Below are 20914 nucleotides of genomic sequence, written 5' to 3' on the forward strand. Positions count from 1 at the left end.
CGTGTTTCCCCGAAAGTAAGACATATGTCTTACTTTCGGGGTACGGCTTATATTAGCCGATCCCTCTGAAACTCCCGATACGTCTTACAATCGGGGGTGTCTTACTATCGGGGAAACACGGTATGTACCCCATATTCATTCACATTGGGGGGGGCAGGATCTGGGGACCCCTTGTTAAAGGGGGCTTTCAGGTTCCAATAAGCCCCCTACATGCAGACCCACACAACCACCGGCCAGAGTTGAGGCCCTTGTCCCCAAAGCACCTACCCCCCCCCATATTGAGGGCATATGGCCTGGTATGGTTGAGAGGGGTGGCGTTTTTGAGGTGGATCCGAGCGGGCCACCCATTAACTTGTATGGGCAGGCGGGTGTCTCAGCGGAGATGTGTCCCTTGGCACGCGCCTCCCATCCAATCCAACAAGATCCACTGAAAACAGATGGATGGCGATACATTTGCCATCCATACAGCGGATTGGATCGGATGAAAACCGGCATGCTGTCTGTTTTCATCCGATCTTCCCATAGATATCAGCGAGTTCTGACAGGTTCGCCCCTGCACAGTGAGCAGAGACACACCTGTCATCCGCCTGCTCAGTGCTGAGCTAGCGGAGTAAGCTAAACAGATCTGCCCCGTGTGAAAGGGGCCTTAGAGTACCATTGTCTATTGTACATCTGGGATATGCAACCTCTTACACAGTAATTTTTCAGTCTAATGTACAGCTATTCATTCACACCCCTTTCACACTGGCAGCGTTTTTCAGGCGCTACAGTTCTAAAAATAGCGCCTGTATAGTGCCTGAAAAAAGCGTCTCCTTTCACTCCAGTGTGAAAGCCTGACGGCATTTACACTGGAGTGGTGCGCTGGCATGGTGTCACAAAAAGTCCTGCCAGCAGCTTCTTTGGAGCGGTGAAGGAGCAGTGAACTCAACGCTCCTCCACTGCTGCTCCCCATTGAAATCAATGGGGCAGGCTGCGATACTTTAACCCCTTTTTGGCCGCTAGCGGGGGGTTAAAACAACCCCGCTAGTGGCCGAATAGCGGCACTAAAACCAAAACGACTTTACCACCGATACCCCCCCGCGGCTCGGTGTGAAAGGGCTCTTACATATTGTTTTTGACATTCTGACACTTATTTTGCTCAATGTGAAATTCGAGGATACAACCTACACATTATTATGTACATAATACAGATTTCACTGTCAAATGTTTACAAATGTGTGTGTGAATGTGTGCACATCCATTCCTTTTAATAAATGTTCCAGATTTTACTGTATGATTCTGGTCTGCCTTTATGCAAAGGTAATGCAAGCATGAGACTACAGTAGTGAATTATATCTCACTGCCCCTATTATTATTATTATTTATCTTTTTTTAGATATGCACGGAGAAAACAAACAAAAATTTAAAATGACAAATTTTTACTCTCTGCAGTTGTCACCAAAATTGTTATCTTAGGCTGGCCATATATGACCAATGGGCCGATTGGAAAAAAAACAAAAAAAATGAGCAAGGTGGATGGAGGAATCCTCCCTGTTGTGCCATTGCATTTTAATGGTTGAGACTCTCCACTGTCAGACTACACTGTAGCCGCTGGATAACAAAAGGTTTCCAACATTCCCTTTCCCACAGGAATGGCCATACATGGATCGAAATTGAGCTTTGGCAAGCTTTACTAACTTCAGAGAAAAAATTTATAAGAGACCTGGATTTGCAATGCAGCCCTAATACCCAGGCTTAACCACTTAACGACCGCCCACTGTATATATACGTCAGCAGTTTAAAGATGGATATCTCAGTAATGGCAGCAGCTGCTGCCACAACCGTGGTATCCATCTTTTCAGTGTGCGGTTCTGTTTACGATAATGGTGTTCTCTGCGGTGGATTCACCGCGAGATCACCGTTATCAGCAGTGGGAAACGGGCCTTGTAATAGGAATAAAAGTGACACAATTAAAAAAAAAAACTGTTATAAAATGAATAAAATAAAGTACAATAAATAAGAAAAAAACATTTTTAAAGCGCCCCATCCTGACTAGCTCACGTGCAAAAGCGAGCGCATATGTGAGCAGCTCCGGCATATGAAAACGGTGTTCAAACCCCACATGTGAGGTATCACCGCGATCGGTAGAGCGAGAGCAATAATTATTGCCCTCCTCTGTAACTTAAAGCATGCAACCTGTAGAATTTTTTAAACATCGCCTATGGAGATTTTTAAGAGTAAAAGTTTGACGCCATTCCACAAGTGGCCGCAATTTTGAAGCGTGACATGTTGGGTATCAATTTACTCGCGTAACATTATCTTTCACAATATAAAAAAAAAAATGGGCTAACTTTACTGTTGTCTTATTTTCAAAAAAAGTGAATTATTTCCGAAACAAGTGCGCTTGTAAGACCGCTGCGCAAATACGGTGTGACAAAAAGTATTGCAATGACTGCCATTTTATTCTCTAGAGTGTTAGGAAAAAAAATTATAAAGTTTGGGGGTTCTAAGTAATTTTCTAGCAAAAAAACTTGTTTTTAACTTGTAAACACTGAGTCTGAAAAACAGGCTCGGTCCTTAAGTGGTTTTAAACAATGTCAGTGTCTTTGTAGTATTGTGATGCAAAACTAGTGTGCCTTGATTGTGCTATATATATGACGTGGAGCCAGAGTGGGAGGGATAAGGGCAAAAACCTAGTTTCACATTTTCAGAAGTATTTTGATTTGATCCAAAAGGTGAAATTGTCAACAGTACTTTATTTCAACCTAGATCATGTAAATATGAATGCGGATGTTGGTTAAGTTATTGGTTTTAATGTGCTACTCCTGTTTTTTTTTTAAGTTGCAACATGTTTAGAGGACTAGTCACAATTGGGCTTATGCAAGAATCATATTCAGTCGTTGATTACCATAAGTATGAATTTTTTTTTTTGTCAAAACAAGTTTTATTCGGTATCAGCATAAGCAATGCAGTTAAAACAAGCATTTAATAACAAATATGATGGTTATTCTGCCAAATTCTCTAACAGAAAAAAAGAATACAACAATAAAACAGTATTAATATACCAAAAAGTGTCTGCTTATTATTTTGAGGTCAGGGCTTATTCAGGGGTCTCATGGTAGCATCCACCCACAGGAAAATGCAGAGATCTAAGGGTCCTACTATAAACAACAAAATAACTACTATAAGGTAAGGGATTATGTTCCAGTGGCGGCCGGTGGAATTTGTTTTTTGGGGGCGGGGGGGGCCACCCCTCCGGGTCAGTCGGTCAGGCGGTAGCACTTACCCAATCACCGGCGGCTTCCCCTGCTCGGCGGCCTCCCGTTCTTCTGCTGTTCTCCTGTGGCCTCCCATTCTCCAGGTCATCACGGCTTACGTTTCCTACCTCCTCCTCGGCGGCCAATCGGAAGAATCGCTCTCACGCCTGCTCCTGCTTGGCCGGATTGAGGATCAGTGTTTCAACAGCGAATATTAATCAGAGAGCAACCTCTGCGACCCGAGCCCACCCGATTTTGAAGCCTATACGAGCCTCTGGCTCTAATCAGGTGCTTAAAAAAAAAAACCCTGCCACTGTAATTCATGCACCTGGTGCCCTGAAAGGGACTGGGACGCATTGACGGGGGTACGGTGGCCGTGGATAGAGTCATGCTCTGCACGACTCTATCCATTGCATATAGGGGGGGTGGAGTGGAGAGAGGGGGCGGCCAGGTTTTTTCCAATTTCACTGGACATATTCTGTGTGCAAAGGTTAACTTTTTGAAGGGTAGAGTAGCATTTATGGCCAATCCAGTGTAACATAGAGGGAAAATTTCCAAACATCAACTGAAACACCACTGTTTTTCCAGCCATGAATAGCTTTCATGGAGTAGAGATGAGAACATTGGAGAATGAAGTAGACCTAGGATACAAACTTGTGGGTGGGATGGGGCAGCCCATTGTGCTATGTATAAATTTAAGAGTTAATTCCTATAGCTGTTATAGACTGGGTTCCAGCTCCATAGGGAGAGAGAGATCAGGAAATACAATAGCATACCTGAAGCTGGGTGCAGAAACAAGTGTTACATAGGTGCTCACAGTATACTGGAGTCACAAGATGACATAAGATGCTATGGGCTGAATTGTGTGAGACAGGATGCTCCAGGGTCATGATGATGCAGAAGCACTGGATTCACTGGAGGTGGTGGGGTCATTATGAAACAGGAGTCAGTGGAGACACCGAAATACAGGGGTCACTGGAGATGCTGGGGCCACCAGAGACACAGGGGCACTGGAGACACAGGGGATGCTGGAGATATGGGGGGGGGGGGGGGCTTGGGTGGTCGCTCATCTAAACAAAAACATAAAAAACTTAGTCCAGACCAAGTCAGTCCACATCAAAATAGACTGACAAAATAGATCAAGTGTCTATATTTCACAATCTGGTGAGTTCAATCAGAATAATCCAGACCTTTCTTAAAATAAACATTTCTCAAAGTGAACCACACAACAATGTGATATGACCCTCCACTTTAAGGACTAACACTCATCAAAAGTGTTTGACCTCCTCATTCAGGTTTTATAATATGCATATCTCTTTCCTCCTTGGCTATAATGTGGCTGAAATTAGCGTTCAAATTACTTTTTATTTATTTCACTGTTTTCGTCTTATTTTGTTTTTATAGCCAATTCACTGTAGAGTATATATGTGTATATACAGTAACTCACAAAAGTGAGTACACCCCTCACATTTTTGTAAATATTTTATTATATCTTTTCATGTGACAACTCTGAAGAAATGACACGTTGCTACAAGGCAAAGTAGTGAGTGTACAGCTTGTATAACAGTGTAAATTTGCTGTCCCCTCAAAATAACTCAACACACAGCCAGTAAACCACTGGCAACAAAAGTGAGCACATCCCTAATGCTGCATGCACATGACCGGACTTTCCGTCAGAATAAACTCTGACGGTCTTTCTGGCGGAGTTTCCAATGGAGTTCCGACCGAACGGACTTGCGTATACACGATCACACCAAAGTCCGTTCGTTTCCAACGCGATGACGTACAACGGGACTAGTAAAGGAAGTTCAATACCCAGTAGCCAATAGCTACCAGCATACAGACGAATGGTTTTCCCGATAGGAATTGATTCCATCGGAAAGATTTAAAACATGATCTATTTCTAGGTCCATCAGACTTTTTGAAAAAAAAAAAGTCTGCTGAAGCCCGCACACTATCGGAATATCCAATGAAATGATTCCGTCTGACCTTTTCTTTTGAAAATGTTCGAATTGGGCCCAAAGTGTCAATGTTTTGTGTGGCACCATTATTTTCCAGCACTGCCTTAACCCTCTTGGGCAGTCCAAAAACACCAAATCAACATAATTACCACTTCAGGTTGTTTAGCTTGTGTTCACACCGTCCTAGCATGTAGGAGATGAAAAAGTAAATTTGGCAGAAAATGGAGAATGGACAGCCGCAACCCAGAATAATGTCTTTATTAAATGAAGCTTAATCCAAACATCAGTCAGAGAAACAGGTCCAGATGATAGCTGACATGTTTTGCACCATTAACGGTGCTTAATCATTAAGCGCCATTAATGGTGCGAAACACGTCAGTGTCATCTGGACCTGTGTCTCTGATTGATGTATGGATTAAGCTTAATTCAATAAAGGCATTATTTTGGAGTGCGGCCGTCCTTTCTCCATTTTCTGCCATTTAACCCTCTTGGGCATGGAGTTCACCAGAGCTTCACATGTTTCCACTGGAGTCCTCTTCCACTCCTCCATGACAACATCACAGCGCTGGCGGATGTTAGAGACCTTGCGCTCCTCCACCTTGTGGATGCTCAATAGGGCTTCGGTCCTTAGACATGCTTGGCCAGTGCATCACCTTTACCCTCATCTTCTCTAGCAAAGCAGTGGTTGTCTTGGAGGTGTGTTGGGTTCACTATTATGTTGGAATACTGCCCTGCGACCCAGTCTCCAAAGGCAGAGGATCATGCTCTGCTTCAATATGTCACAGTACATGTTGGCATTCATGGTTCCCTCAATGAACTGTAGCTCCCCAGTGCCGGCAACACTCATGCAGCCCTCAACCATGACACTCCCACCACCATGCTTGACTGTAGGCAAGACACACTTGTCTTTGTACTCCTCATCTGGTTGCCCCAACATGCTTTACACCATCTGAGCCAAATAAGTTTATCTTGGTCTCATCAGACCACAGGACATTATTCCAGTAATCCATGTCGCTAGTCTGCTTTTCTTCAGCAAATGGTTTGCGGGATTTCTTGTGCATCATCTTTAGAAGAGCTTCCATCTGGGAAGACAGCCATGCAGACCAATTTGATGCAGTGTGCGGTGTATTGCCTGAGCACTAACAGGCTGACCCCCACCCCTTCAAATTCTGCAGCAATGCTGACAGCACTCACACGTCTATTTCCCAAAGAAAACCTCTGCATATGATGCTAAGCACGTGCCCTCAACTTCTTTGGTCAACCATGGTGAGGCCTGTTCTGAGTAGAACCTGTCCTGTTAAACCACTGTATGGTCTTGGCCACGGTGCTGCAGCTCAGTGTCAGGGTCTTGGCAAACTTCTTATAGCCTAGGTCATCTTTATGTAGAGCAACAATTCTTTTTTTCAGATCCTCAGAGAGTTGTTTGCCTTGAGGTGCTATGTTGAACTTCCAGTGAAGTGACATGACACTGAGGAGGGAAAATGGCTAATTGGGCCCGATTTGGACATTTTCACTTAGGGGTGTTCTCACTTTTGTTGCCAGCAGTTTAGACATTAATAACTGTGTGTTAAATCCTCCGGGCTGAGACCCAGAAAGGACTTATAACTAGGATATATGCAGAGCTGTTGTTGTCCATCCAGGATCATGCCTCTCTCAAGTGTAGGAGTAAGTGGGTAGATAGACATAGATGGTGATCAGTGGGACATGGCCCTGGAGTCAATACCTGCAGTATCTTTTTCAGCATCTCATAAACTGTCCCAATTATTTATCCTATATAGAGCCTACAGAACGCCAATACAACTCCACAGTTGGGGAAATAGAGACTCCCCTCTGTGCCCAAAATGTAAAGTACATCAGGGGGACTTTATACATTTGCTCTGGACATGCACAAAGCTCCACCGGTATTGGGCAGAGGTGTCTCAATGCATATCCAGATTAGCTCAAGTTCCTGTTCCCCTGAACCCCCTGGTGTGCTTGCTTGGGGCAATTGAGGAGGAAATGTACCCAAAGGGTATGTATTATATGATCACTAGACTGATGTACCTGGCCGGGAAACTTATAGCATGGTATTGGATGGCACCTGCGGTCCCCACAAGGAAACAGTGGATTGCATATGTTAAATCTTTGCTCCTTAGAGAGAGGTTGGCCTACAGCCGCAGAAAGGCCGTGGGAAAATTTGATCTTATCTGGCAACCATGGCTGGATGACCCTAGCCTAGCTCCACCACAGTTGGTAATGGATAGACTCTTTCAGTAAAGAGTCATCAATGGATGTGGGGGGGGGGGGGGGGGAGCAAGAGAGGCAAGAAAAACACAGGTTTGGTTAAGTTCAAAGGTTATGCACTAGACTTTGCTTTACCCGGGAACAGAAGAAAAGTATACTACTGTTTTATCATAATAGGTTGAAAGTACTGGTTAGACCCTTTCTTCTTTTCTCATCTTTGGGAATGGAAAGGGTATAAGAAGTTTATCATCAGCACCATTCTCTGTTATTGCTCAGACACTTTGTATACCTACAAAGACATATACTGTATGTATTGTTTTTCTTTGGCTTTATACTGTAACAATTGTATGTATCATATGAGCAATTTATCAATAAACAAGTTTTGATTAAAAAAAACTTTGTGGAGTTATTTTGAGGGGACAGCAAATGTACTCTGTTTAACAAGCTGTACACTCACTACTTTACATTGTAGGAAAGTGTCATTGTTTAAGTGTTGTCACATGAAAAGATAATAGAATGTTTGCAAAAATGGGATGTGTACTCACTTTTGTGAGATACTATATATATATATATATATATATATATATATATATAGAGAGAGAGAGAGAGAGAATATATTCTTTGATACAAATTAAGGCACATTTATTGGAGGTGAGCAGCTGATACTAGGGTCATTTATATATTTATTTTTTGCACGGTGGTGGGGTTAATATATTACATTTCAATTTTCCTTGGAAATAATCAACCAATTATAGAGCTTACTTGTTAGCTGTTTCCGAAGTCCATCCGTTATAAAGTTTAAAAGTTAACTATGGTGAGTGATGATTTTAGAGTCACATTTCCTAGGAATTGAGCAAGAAACTACAGTCCAGCAATTTGCCATCCAGTTACATCAGTTACATCAGAGAACTGTGGTTTCCCCCAACCTACTTTGGCAATCCCAGTCTGTTTTATAGAAATGTTGTAGCAGCTGATGAGATTGAATGCAGCTTTGGCCTTTAAAAGCTTATAGAGCAGTTATTTTGGGCCATGCATATAGGTTAAATCCAAGTACTTGTGCCTAATGGGTATCAACTTCAACAAACCTCTTGAACATCAGGAAGAGTTGGGCTATATTATTTACGCAGGCATGGAAGTGCTAAGCCTCCCCATTAAGTAGAGAATGTAAGTGTTCTATGTGAAAATCCTGCACTTTTATATTTCCATTCCAGTGACATTTTGAAATACTGTAAACAGGGGATCTTAGAAGCACATATAGAATTTTGGACATCCAAATTTTAAATAAGTCGATTTAACCAGTTACTAAAAGGGACAGTTTTGTCTGGGACAAACATTTGTTTTTTTATCAATTAAAAAGTGAGTCAATGTTGGTGGGTAAAAAAGGTTTATGGTGGCTATTTATTTTTTGTAGCTAGAAACCTAAAACGTTAAACTGTTAAGAACAGATAGGAGGTATTCACAGGGACGTGTTGTGGGTAAATGGAGAAGATGGTTAATTTGGTCCAGTTTATAGATAATTGTAATTACACAATTCAGCAATAATATCAATAGCCATCTGTAAAAAAGTCACCTGCACAAAGTCCTAACTTTTCTTTGAGGTATGCAACATTGAGGCCCACCGTCTGGGGATGTTGTTGTATTCTAATTGTTGGTGGTACTGTGGCGATTGTGCACAACAATGGAGATACCAGGCATTCCTGCTTAGTTTCATTTGTGCAACATATGGCTCTAAGATTGTAGTAAAGCAAGCTCATCCAATATGTAACCTACCAGCCCACCAAGGATAGCCCTTAGAAAGGACCATGCCATGGCATCAAAGACCTTGGATGTGTAAAAAAAAAGACAACATCAATAGTAATAACCATTTGGTCTAAATTTATGCTAATAGTTATGATTGTACACATACAAGTAATTTTGGCATCAGCGGTCAGGAGGGAGGTTGGTCTGTGGAAGTCATATTTTTTGATCATCTTTGCCGTGCTTGTGGGTCAAAATAATAGAACTCTGGCACAGGATGGGGAAGCCTTCCTGTTTTATAATGCACTAAGGAATACCTGCAGTAAGTCAGGTGTCATAATATAAGTGCATTTTTAACACTTGATTGGGATTCTGTCTAGACCTAGGCCATTTTAATTAGGGAAGAAAATCACAGTAGACATCTACATAAACGTACAATGGGATATCAAGTAGATCTCTTTGTTTCTAACTCTCTTTTGGCATGGCTAAGTCTGCTAAATAGATTTTGGCGTAAAGTTTTATATCGATAGTAGTGGTATCTTGTATTAGTCTTGGTCTAATTTATTGCTAGAGAATTGGTAACCAAGGTACCATTATCCTTTCATATAGAGGGGCTAGTGTATGTGGAGTTTAGATGTTTTAGAGATAAAGGATCCTCCCCAGTGTTTTTTTTCAAAGATATTTTACCTTGTAGGAAAAAAAAAACATTGCTTTTTCAGAATAGACTACTTCTTGGTTTATTTGCAGTGTATTTAAGCTGGATTCAGATCTGTGCAATGTGCCAGTGCACATGCTTTGCTGCACATTTTTACATACATTACCATACATAGCAGTCTGTTCAATTGAATGGGCTGCCTATGGCATCTAAATCACACCAAAGAAGTCCATGATCCATTTTTTTAAATTGTACCCCACCAAAACATATAGTGCTTGTTGTCATGCATTTTGTTGCATGATTTTACACACACTTTAGAAAGGTGCATTGCACAGGTGTCAACAGAGCCTAAGAAGGGACTGGTGGAATTGGAGGGGTTATCAACATACTTGGCTTGAGCTTGATTCATTTTGTTATCCAATTCTTTTTAAGAGAAATCCAGGCTATGTGACTGTGCATTAAGTGACCGTTGAAGGTTTAGATCCATATCTGATGGGAACAGGTAGAACTAAAAGGGATGAATTTCCAAAACTCATATTGGGGAAGGAAGGGGGGGGGGGGCTTGACCTTAATCTAGAATAACAGCCAATGGGCAATGGCTTGGCAGGTAGGTGGGTGGCTGACACTACCAGTGGGAGTAAGCTGCTAGAAGAAAAGGCTAAATCTATACATGAGAACAAATAGGAAAATAAATGAGCAAGAGTAATGGTGCCACTCATCAACCAGGCCTATCTCTTGCATGAAGGGGATAGTGCTTGGAGTTTGAAACTAATTTAGGCTCTAGAAGTTATTGTGTCTAGATAGGAATTAATCCTAATCCAAACAGTGTAGGCATGTTCAAGGGTGGACATTAAGATGACGGCACCATAGGGTATGTCTGCTGTGTAAAGAGGGGGGATATAGAATGGTCACTGGTTTAGCCTTGATTGTGCCATGCCAGAACGCTTATATACATATATATGATCTAGTTTCAAATCTAAGAGTGCCAAAATGATATTGTGCCTAATTAGGATTGAAACTCCTGTAGAGTACTGGGAGTAATGTGCTTAATCAGGACTGACACTTCTATAGCGTTCTATAGAGTAATGCCAGAATAAAATGTCTCCTGAAGGATCACAATGTCTGGGTGTTGTTACTTATGTAATTCTGGACTATACAGTACTGTATATCATTTAAACTTATTGTTTAGGCCATGTGCATTCCAATTCAAGACATCGAGCTGTTTAATATGTGACAGGAGAAAACATTAATATGCATGACTAAGGACCCAGGGCAAACAAGTATTGGTGAGAGGTGAGAGAAAAATTGTGGCAATGAATGACTTATAGTACAAAGTATATTTAAACAAGTAGTAATAATGAAAAGAAAGGGGGAGGGTACTCTGTGCTGGTAGAGTAGGTACAGCTCAGTGAACCCAGAGAGAAACAGTAAGGTAAACTGAATGGAAGCAACAGCAGGGCAACATTACAGGCAGCAAATGATTGAAGTCTTTCAAACAATTGGAGCAATAGGCTAAAAAAAAAAAAAAAACTTCTTGTTGTGTCATGAAGGGTAGAAGCTTCCTTCTTAATAAAGGGAATGCCCTTGTACGGTAAGTAAAAAAGTGCACTTTGACCCTTTTCTTTGCTCAAAGCTCAGCAGAGTAGACCATAGAAATGGAGATATGCCTGTGTTCAAATCCAAGATGCTCACATATACTGTAAAAAGATTACATGAGGTGCTACGGGGATGTGCACATGTGTTAACGCTTAAGACTCTGAATGAACTCTATGCACACTGCTATGAGGTGTATAGCAGTGTACATGGGGTTAATTCAGAGTTTAACATTGTAGACCAGTATGCTGAAATCCTTGAGATTAAGCTATCTGGAGATAAATTGTGTATGTTGCCTTTACACTTCAAGAGAGAAGTCTGGATAGAACAAAATGGTTGTATTTTGAAACTATACGCGCCTATTTGTTTTTGGGGGTTAAAGGACTGCATCTAGGTTATGATAGTTTAGAAGCTTCCTTATAAAGACGCACAGAGGCATAACAGGTGGAGGGGACTTGGGTGAGATGTGGTGGGTGCTTTCATTCACAAAGGACTTTGAAAAGGCAGCATAACCAGAGACACCAGCAAACTCCTAAGGCATGTCTCTGCTCTCAGATCTCTCAGTGAGCTCCACTACAGATATATATATATATATATATATATACTGTATCTCCTAAGAAAGTTCTCTTGGTTCTCTGAGCACATTTGAAAGGCTGAGACTTACTGCTGTATTTGCAGCATGTTGATGCTAATAGCAGCATGCGAGTTCCACATCTACTGTAGCTGGTCCAAGTCTCTGTTTCTGGCATGCTCGGTGGGAACCTGGTTGCAAGTGTGACTTATTCAAAATTTAGTAGTAAGGCTTGTTTGACATTGGGGATCTTGGCTATAATTTCATGTGTTACCACCTGGAAAAAAGTTTGGGCTATAAATACATGTTCAAATTCTTGCGTAAGCCCAATCATGTATAATAGCATGCAATGCCAAGCTGTGGTTTCCAAAGCAAGCAAAGTCCTTTCTTGTATTAAGAAAGGTATGGACTTCAGAGAGAGAGATATCATTTTGGGCCTGTACAAATCATTAGTAGGACCCCATCTGAAATATGCAGTTCAGTTTTGGCCACCGATTCTCAAAAATGATATCAGGGAACTGGAGAAAGTGCAGAGAAGGGCAACCAAACTGATAAGAGGCATGGAGGAGCTCAGCTATGAGGAAAGATTAGAGGAACTGAATGTATTCCCTCTTGAGAAGAGTAAATTAAAAGGGGGATATGATCAACATGTAAAAAGTGGTCCATATAGTGAACTTTGTGTTGAGTTATTCACTTTAAGGTCATCACAGATGACTCAGGGGCACTCTTTACATCTAGAGGAAAAAAGATTTAATCTCCAGATACGGAAAGGAGCTGTGAAAATGTGGAACAGACTCCCTCCAGAGGAGGTTCTGGCAAGCTCAGTAGATTGCTTTCAAAAAGTCCTGGATTATTTCCTAAATGTACATAACATAACTGGGTACTAACATTTATAGGTAAAGTTGATCCAGGGAAAATCCGATTGCCTCTCGAGGGATCAGGAAGCTATTTTTTCCCTGCTGTAGCAAACTGGGGCATGCTTGGCTGGGGTTTTTTCGCCTTCCTCTGGATCAATTTTGGGTGAGGGTTTGTGTATATGGGATTGTGTTTTTACTTTTTTGGTTGAACTAGATGGACTTGTGTATTTTTTCAAAGTGACTAACTATGTCTGTTTATTTAGATTTTTTCAAGCGTTCATAGAGTTATGCTGACATCAACATCTGTAGGTTCCTCAGAACTGCATTTACTGCTGGATATTAGAAGCTATATCCACAGATCGTGGGTGTACTTTTTTCTACTAGACACTGCTGTATAAAGTGCATATTGTACAAGAATGCATGATTTGAACCAATATAAACTGTACTATTGCCCTTATTATATGAGCAAATCCCCTGTAGTCTACGTTACTCTTAAGTGACCTACAGTATACACAGTGTGATTTTCATCAGATGATGACTATCTCATGTATCTCAGTATCATGATAGGTTTTCACTTTAGAGAAGTGCTTTTTATACAGATTATAGAGGAAACTTGTTTGAAAAAGGGAGGAACTACCAGACTTATAACTATGCTCCGCTCTGTGATGGGGCAGGTACGTTTTCTGAAGTTTAGGGTGATAAAACATCTGTCCACTCACATTTTTTTAATTTCTAACTACTTAATACTTTATACACATACTTAAAAAAATGCGACAATAATGTAATGCAATGTGGCTTTAGCCTGCCAAACTGCCCCTCCCAATCAAGCAGAGGAGAAGCATGGACATCACTTTGGACGTTTGATAAAAGACATTTGCATTGACAGGAGAAAAGACTTCATAGCACTTCCCAAATCTGGAAGAATGCTTGGCCCCAGGTAATAAACACATAGCAATATATTCAAAGATACCTGCAATAACTGATGCAATCAATATAGGCTTTGCATAGAATTTTCCTTTAATATTTAGTAACTCTAATTTCAATACATTTTTTAATTTAAAAGTGAGTTTTAGTTCAGAAAATTGGTTCCTGGATGTATTTAATAAACTGTACCATAAGCTAGGGATTGTGAATGAGGGACACATATAGATAGATAGATAGATAGATAGATAGATAGATAGATAGATAGATAGATAGATAGATAGATAGATAGATAGATAGATATATCTTTATATTCCCCTAGGTTTTAGAGTTCTTGAAGGCCAGCACAGAGGGTTAATTAGGAAGAACACTTTGCTATCTTGTTGCCTGCAAAGACAAGATTTTACAGCAGACTGCATCCTTTCCCTACACATTGTATTCCTGCATTCTTTAATACTTTGGTCATTTTATTCTAAAAAGAAGCAACGTATTCAATTACTGTATTCAACATGTCGGTAAAATTGTGTTGTTCACAGCATTTGTCTTTCCTTTCTTCTTACTGTGTCCCCATCAGTGTTTGATTCCCCACCACCCCTCCTATCGATGCTCATTTCCTCAGTCACTCCCCTATCAGTCTCCACCCTCGATAACTCTTCCATGTTCTTATCATTGATATTCTGTACCAGTCTTGGTGTTTCTGGAAGGTTTTCCCTCCAAGCACAAGAAAAGCTGAGAAACACACTGGATGGACTAAGTGAAATATAAATATAAACCTGTTGTTTTTTTTTTTAAAATCTCTCACCACTAAAGGAAATAACAGTCTTGCATTGCATATATGTATTTTTTTTTTAGACTATAAATATTCAAAACCTAATTATGCAGCAATCAGACAAGTCCCCTGATTGAACAGGTTGTCGTTGGGCTTGTGATATGCATGATTTCCAACAGACACATAGCTGATGTCTATTGTATACAGACATACTAAAACGCACTAACTCTTACCTTCCTGGGGCATTGCAGTTCCCTGGCCAGGCTAAGCAGAAGTTCATGGGAGATGGGGTCCACCAGGTTGAGAAAGGTGACATGTCTATATAGGATGTCATTGAGGAATGTACCCTCCAGGCCGAGGTCCTACAAAGACAGTAAAAGGGGAGGTCATCACACTCAGGACCAAGGTCATATTGTAAAGATAGAGCGCTGATGAGAAGAATTTAGGAACTAAACCAAATTAGGACCTGCTAGTTATATCAGGAGTCTACAGAAGATTAATACCCCCCCCCCCCCCCCCCAAAAAAAAAACTTTTTTGAAGTCTCCAAGTTACATAAGGTCTTTTTTACCTTAATACTCAATTCATCTGGACAATCATTCTCCAATCTGCGGTTGGCACATGTAATCACACTGGCCAATAGCATACTGCTGTATGGTGTATTTAACATACATATGACATTTGCTTGATGCATATTATTAGGAATCTTTATTTTGTGGGAAGCACTGCATCGGTTATTTTTTGCAATTTTGAAACAATATTGGTATGCCTTAGGTCGGACATCTATTAGCCCTTGTACACACGGTCAGACATTCCGATGGACAATGTCCGATAGGACCGTGTTGTCGGATAATCCGACAGTGTGTGGGCTCCATCGGACTGTTTCCGTCAGAGTATCCGACGGACCAAGTTTTCCAGCTGGGCTAAAAAATTTTCCGACAACATGATCCGATCGGACTTTGTCCGATCATGTGTAGAGAATTCCGATCGGACAAAGTGCCACGCATGCTCAGATCAAATTCCTAAACCAAAGCTATTGGCTACTAGCCTGAACGTAGTCCCGTCGTAACATCACGTTAAGTACGATCGGATTTTCTGACAACTTTGTCCGACTGTGTATGCAACAGTTTCGGACAAAATCCGACGGATTTGGTTGTCGGAATGTCCGACCGTGTGTACAAGGGCTTACATATGTGGTCTTGTGGAAAGTGCTGTTTTTTGGGGGTGCATTTATTTGGGGTTTTAGAGTTTTTTTTTTTATTAAAGTGAATGTTATGGGAAGATGGTTCCTGTAATGAAGGGTTGGTAATGTCATAGCAGCGGGAAGAGGTCTTAAGGTTTTTGAAGGTGGGGGGTGGTCAAAATTTGTTGAGAACAATGGGTTGGGCTCATCTCGGTTACGGGTGTACCTTCCCTAGAAGTGTGTCAGTAAAGTGATACTGGTTATTGTGGCTGGATTGGATAGTAACTTAGAAAGAAGTTGTCCCCAAGACGTTGTAATTACAGCTGGGGGTCTTACTGTGCAAGCTGGTGGCAGATACAGTTGGTTATTAGTTCACATATGCCTTCAATAACCTAGGATCTATGATAAGGTCAGTCAGTTACGTTATTTTGTTATTATTATGGTTTACATAAAATGTAATATAAAATATATATTTTGTTATAGATTATTATTTTAATAAATAGGCTGCTATGGCCATTTAAAACCAAGTAAAGGTGGTCAGGTGTGAATTATTCCATTGATAGTATATTGGGTATAAATGATGTGTTATGGTAGCCGAAACATTGACTTCATGACTTCTGTCAAGTTGGGACGGCCACACAATGATCAAAATTCATCTGGTCCCTGCCAAACCAGCCAAATTTCATTCAGATTGATGATTTCTACTTATTAGTAGGTACGTTTATAAGGGCAGGGCCCACAGTAAAAGAATGGGGGTACTATTTTTCATAATGATCCAGTGTATTTTAAAAGAAAAATAACTGGGCTGTTCCACCACACTTAAATAGGCAATGAAGTCAGAACCCAGAACTCCAGAATGACCGAGGCTGTCTTGCCCTACAAAACCATCCACCATGGATGTCATGATTCAAGGATAAAGCAGAGTGCTGAATGGAAAGTCTCTTGATTGCTTCATCTGCAACTGGAATAAGCAATACAATCAGAAGCCAGTACTACACAATGATTTACCCCCCCCCCCAAAAAAAAAAATCTTATATAAAGTGGGTGATAAATAAATCATATACTTTAGTTACGAATGGAGGAGTCTAGAGACTTTAAAGCAGTATTAAACCCAAACGTAGAACCCAATGTGGTTGCAGGAAAGAAGTTGACACTGTGTATGTCCAGCCTAACACTTTCCCCAGACTGACAATGATGCTGCACAAAGGTGTCTCTGTTGCTCCTTTATCCAGATTGTAGGCATCCTAATATAGGAGGTGTACTATTGGCAGGATCACCAGGTGAAAAAAGAGGGTAAAAAGCATTTAAATGAAAACAAATGCAGCCACCACATCTAATGATTTGTAAGCTGCAATATATTACATTTTTGCTTTTGTGTTTAATTCCACTTTAATTTTGCTGGTGTCAGGAGGTGGAGGGCTGATCATACAACTATGAAGTATAAAGGTCTGCCTGATTTGATACAAACTGAATTGATTGTTTAGGTCCTCCCTTTTTGTCCTCTCATTAGTTTTGGTAAATCTAAAGCTCACCACCCATGTTACAATCTGATTGTACAATCTCCTTTAGCCCTACCATCAACTATGCAATGCAAAGACCTGCCTGAATAAATACAGACTGATGGGATAGATCAGTTCCTCATAGTAGGTAGTTTCTGTAAATCTAAAGTTGATTGTATGAAAATTGTTAAGGTAGGATTGTAACATGTATGGCAGGGGTTTTTCAAACTTTCTAAGCAGAGGACCAGTTTACTGTCCTCCAGACTTTAGGGGACCAGACTGTGGCCATTGGGAGTAGAAACTACCCTGGTGTCAGTGGGAGTAAACAATGCATCTTTGGTATTAAGATGAAGAATTGTTTTTTTTTTCTTCTCTAAACTTTTAAAAAGGGAGGACTAGTGCCCTATTGCTGGTGTCAGTGGGAAAAATAGTGCCCCATTGTTGGTGTCAGTGGGAAGAATAGTTCCCCATTGTCGGTGTCAGTGGGAAGAATAGTGCCCCATTTTTGGTGTCAGTGGGAGGAATACTGCCCCATTTTTGGTGTCAGTGGGAGGAATAGTGCCCCATTTTTGGTGTCAGTGGGAAGAATAGTGCCCCATTTTTGGTATCAGTGGGAGGAATAGTGCCCCATTTTTGGTGTCAGTGGGAGGAATAGTGTCCTATAATTGGTGTCAGTGGGAGGAATACTGCCCCATTTTTGGTGTCAGTGGGAGGAATAGTGCCCCATTTTTGGTGTCAGTGGGAGGAATAGTGCCCCATTTTTGGTGTCAGTGGGAAGAATAGTGCCCCATTTTTGGTGTCAGTGGGAGGAATACTGCCCCATGTTTGGTGTCAGTGGGAGGAATAGTGTCCTATAATTAGTGTCAGTGGGAGGAATACTGCCCCATTTTTGGTGTCAGTGGGAGGAATAGTGCCCCATTTTTGGTGTCAGTGGGAGGAATAGTGCCCCATTTTTGGTGTCAGTGGGAAGAATAGTGCCCCATTTTTGGTGTCAGTGGGAGGAATACTGCCCCATGTTTGGTGTCAGTGGGAGGAATAGTGTCCTATAATTAGTGTCAGTGGGAGGAATACTGCCCCATTTTTGGTGTCAGTGGGAGGAATAGTGTCCTATAATTGGTGTCAGTGAGAGGAATAGTGTCCTATAATTGGTGTCAGTGGGAGGAATAGTGTCCTATAATTGGTGTCAGTGAGAGGAATAGTGTCCTATAATTGGTGTCAGTGGGAGGAATAGTGTCCTATAATTGGTGTCAATGGGAATAATAGTGCCCCATTGTTGATGTCAGTTTGAGTAACAGAATTAAGATTACAGCGCACATGTGCAAAAATAATATGATTTGGTCACACCATATGGCCATACAGTGTTTAAGCCCACTACTGCGTCAAAGTACCCCATCATCAGTGGGTCCTACACTATTCATAGAATGAAAGATCCCACTTCCCATAACTATGGGAGAAATACACTCCTCTATATGGGAGAACTAACGTACTCCTCCTATATCACAGGTGGACACTAATAAGAGGTAATGGTGGGGGGATGGGGTGCTCCAGGCCAAGGGATGGGTCCTGACCAGATCCTTTGGGCTGGAGCCCCCCATCCCCCACCATTACCTCTTATTAGTGTCCACCTGTCTTATAGGAGGAGTCCTTTAGTTCTCCCATATAGAGGAGTGTATTTCTCCCATAATTATGAGAAGCAGGATCTTTCATTCTATGAATAGTGTAGGACCCACTGATAATGGGGTACTTTGACGCTTAAGCACTATGTGGTCATATGGTGTGACCAAATCCCCATATTTTTTGCTGAATATGTTCAGGTGTTTTAAATAGCCTTGCATGATTTAAATGTCATTTTTGTATGTGTGCGCTGTAATCTTAACCCCCCCTCCCAAGTCTTCTCAGTTTGAGGAACAGTGCCCCATCATTGGCATCAATAGGAGGAATAGTGTCCCATTGTTGGTGTCAGTGGGGGAAATAGTGCCCCATCGTGGTGCCAGTGGGATTAATAATGCCCCATCATTAGTGTCAATGAGAGAAATAGTGCCCCATTGTTGGTGTCAGTGGGAGGAATAGTGTCTTGTATCAGTGGAAGGAAAAGTACCCCAAGGGCCAGATAAAGACAAGCAAAGCACCGCAGTTTGGAGACCCCTGATGTATAGTGACCCTAGGACCGAGGGTGGTTTGTATATGGTACACAGGCGTGCGCACAGGGCCACACCCTAATCACCCCGTGTGGTGAAGATTCCCCTAGGTTAGACCCCTGATATTTCACCAAAGCCCCCTAACAGGGCTCCTAAAAAAAAAAACTAGTAAAAAAAAACTAATTTTAAAAAATTATAAAAAATAAAATAAAAAAATAAAAACTACTGACACCATCCACTGCCCTACTGACACCAATCTCTGCCGTACTAACACCGTCAACTGACGCCATTAGTATACATACACATGCACACACGCATATGTATTTGAGCTTTGGGGTGCACACCCCAATGTGATGCGGCTGTGCACACCTATGATATCGTAGACAACAGGTAGAGTTTTCGGGGTGGCCTTACCTTGCGAAGCATTTTGAGGATATGCATCGCCCGCTCCTGCTTGTGGTCCCGGAGCACCGCCTGAATGTCCCGTATCCATGCCGCCCTCCTTCCGTACGGAGGCGGTTTATTCTTCCGTAACACCCCAGGGATCCTCTCCGAGTTCAAGATCAGCGACGTAAGAGCAAAATCAGTACTTCGAGAGGTGCTGGGCTCCGCTCTCAGGGGCCCTGGGTCTACCACCTCCTCCTGATCATCTTCCAGACTGCTCTGTCTGCTCATGCGACCACCCATCACCTGTCTCCACCCTGTGCAACGTGCCCACTGGGTACACAGGTGCCAGCTATGCTGTGTGCAACGGAACTAGCCTAGCATGCCACCATGTTCCAGCATTGTCACCTATTGGGAGATGTGTAGCAGGTAGGTGGGCACAGCTCTCCTCCAGCACCAGGCGCAGCGCACGTAGTCCTCTATGTATGTGCTGGGAGGGAGCTGTCCGCTCCGCCGCTGGTGCTGAACTGCCACTGCCTGCTCCTCCCGCTGTGTGCCTGCGCTCTGCTGACTGTCACTGGCCCCCAACTCCTGGGGCTGTACGAGCCGATCGGGGCTTCTGCTGGCTACATGCGGACTAGTCTGTGTGTCTGGAGCCTCCTGTCTTCTCTGTTTGTTTATATTTCAGCTTGCTCGGGCTGGCCAATCACAGGCTCTGCTGTGCATAGTGAAGGGGGATGGTTGGTAGCTGTGTGTCTGGAGAGGGGCTGAGCACAAAGTGTGCAGGGAGGGCAGGATGTCAGGGTGTGACTGAGAGGGGGGAAAACAGCTGTCTGGGCTGCATACAAACAACTGCCACTGCCATTTCATTCTGCCCTTTAATATCTTTATATAGATAGCAGCTGGTACATTGCTAACCCCACATCAAGGCTCACTCATTGTGGATGACTGATTGCTGCACTTCACCCTTTTTCACAGTGGAGGGTATTTCATAGAAAAATAGACTATTCCCTGCTTTGATGAGAATTTATTGCATATGCAATATGACTCTTCCGCAATCCAATAGCTGCAATGCCTGGGATTATTTTTTTTAGTGCGGCGGAGGGGTGTCAATAGGGTTGCCACCTGTTTGGGATTCACCCGGACATTTCGGGTTTGGAATCATGCGTCCAGGTTTCAGACTGTCTGA

At 42.1% G+C, this 20914-nt stretch overlaps 1 protein-coding gene across 1 annotated transcript in view; it reads right to left on the minus strand.

Annotated features, from left to right (window-relative positions):
* The window catches only part of LRRC75B (leucine rich repeat containing 75B), a 33491-nt gene extending 13009 nt beyond the window's left edge, over window positions 1–20482 (minus strand). Inside the window, exons 1-2 of the mRNA XM_077461550.1 lie at window positions 19756–20482; window positions 14757–14885 (exon numbers count right to left, since the gene is read on the minus strand). Of these exons, the coding sequence (XP_077317676.1) occupies window positions 14757–14885; window positions 19756–20028 (402 nt within the window). The 5' untranslated portion in view covers window positions 20029–20482. The remainder of the gene's footprint in view (window positions 1–14756; window positions 14886–19755) is intronic.
* Window positions 20483–20914: the final 432 nt, after the last annotated feature.

The sequence above is a fragment of the Lithobates pipiens genome, unplaced genomic scaffold (genome assembly GCF_037356315.1).
Source record: "Lithobates pipiens isolate NorthernLeopardFrog02 unplaced genomic scaffold, aLitPip1_a1.2 Scaffold_3, whole genome shotgun sequence".
NCBI classification, from domain to species: domain Eukaryota; kingdom Metazoa; phylum Chordata; class Amphibia; order Anura; family Ranidae; genus Lithobates; species Lithobates pipiens.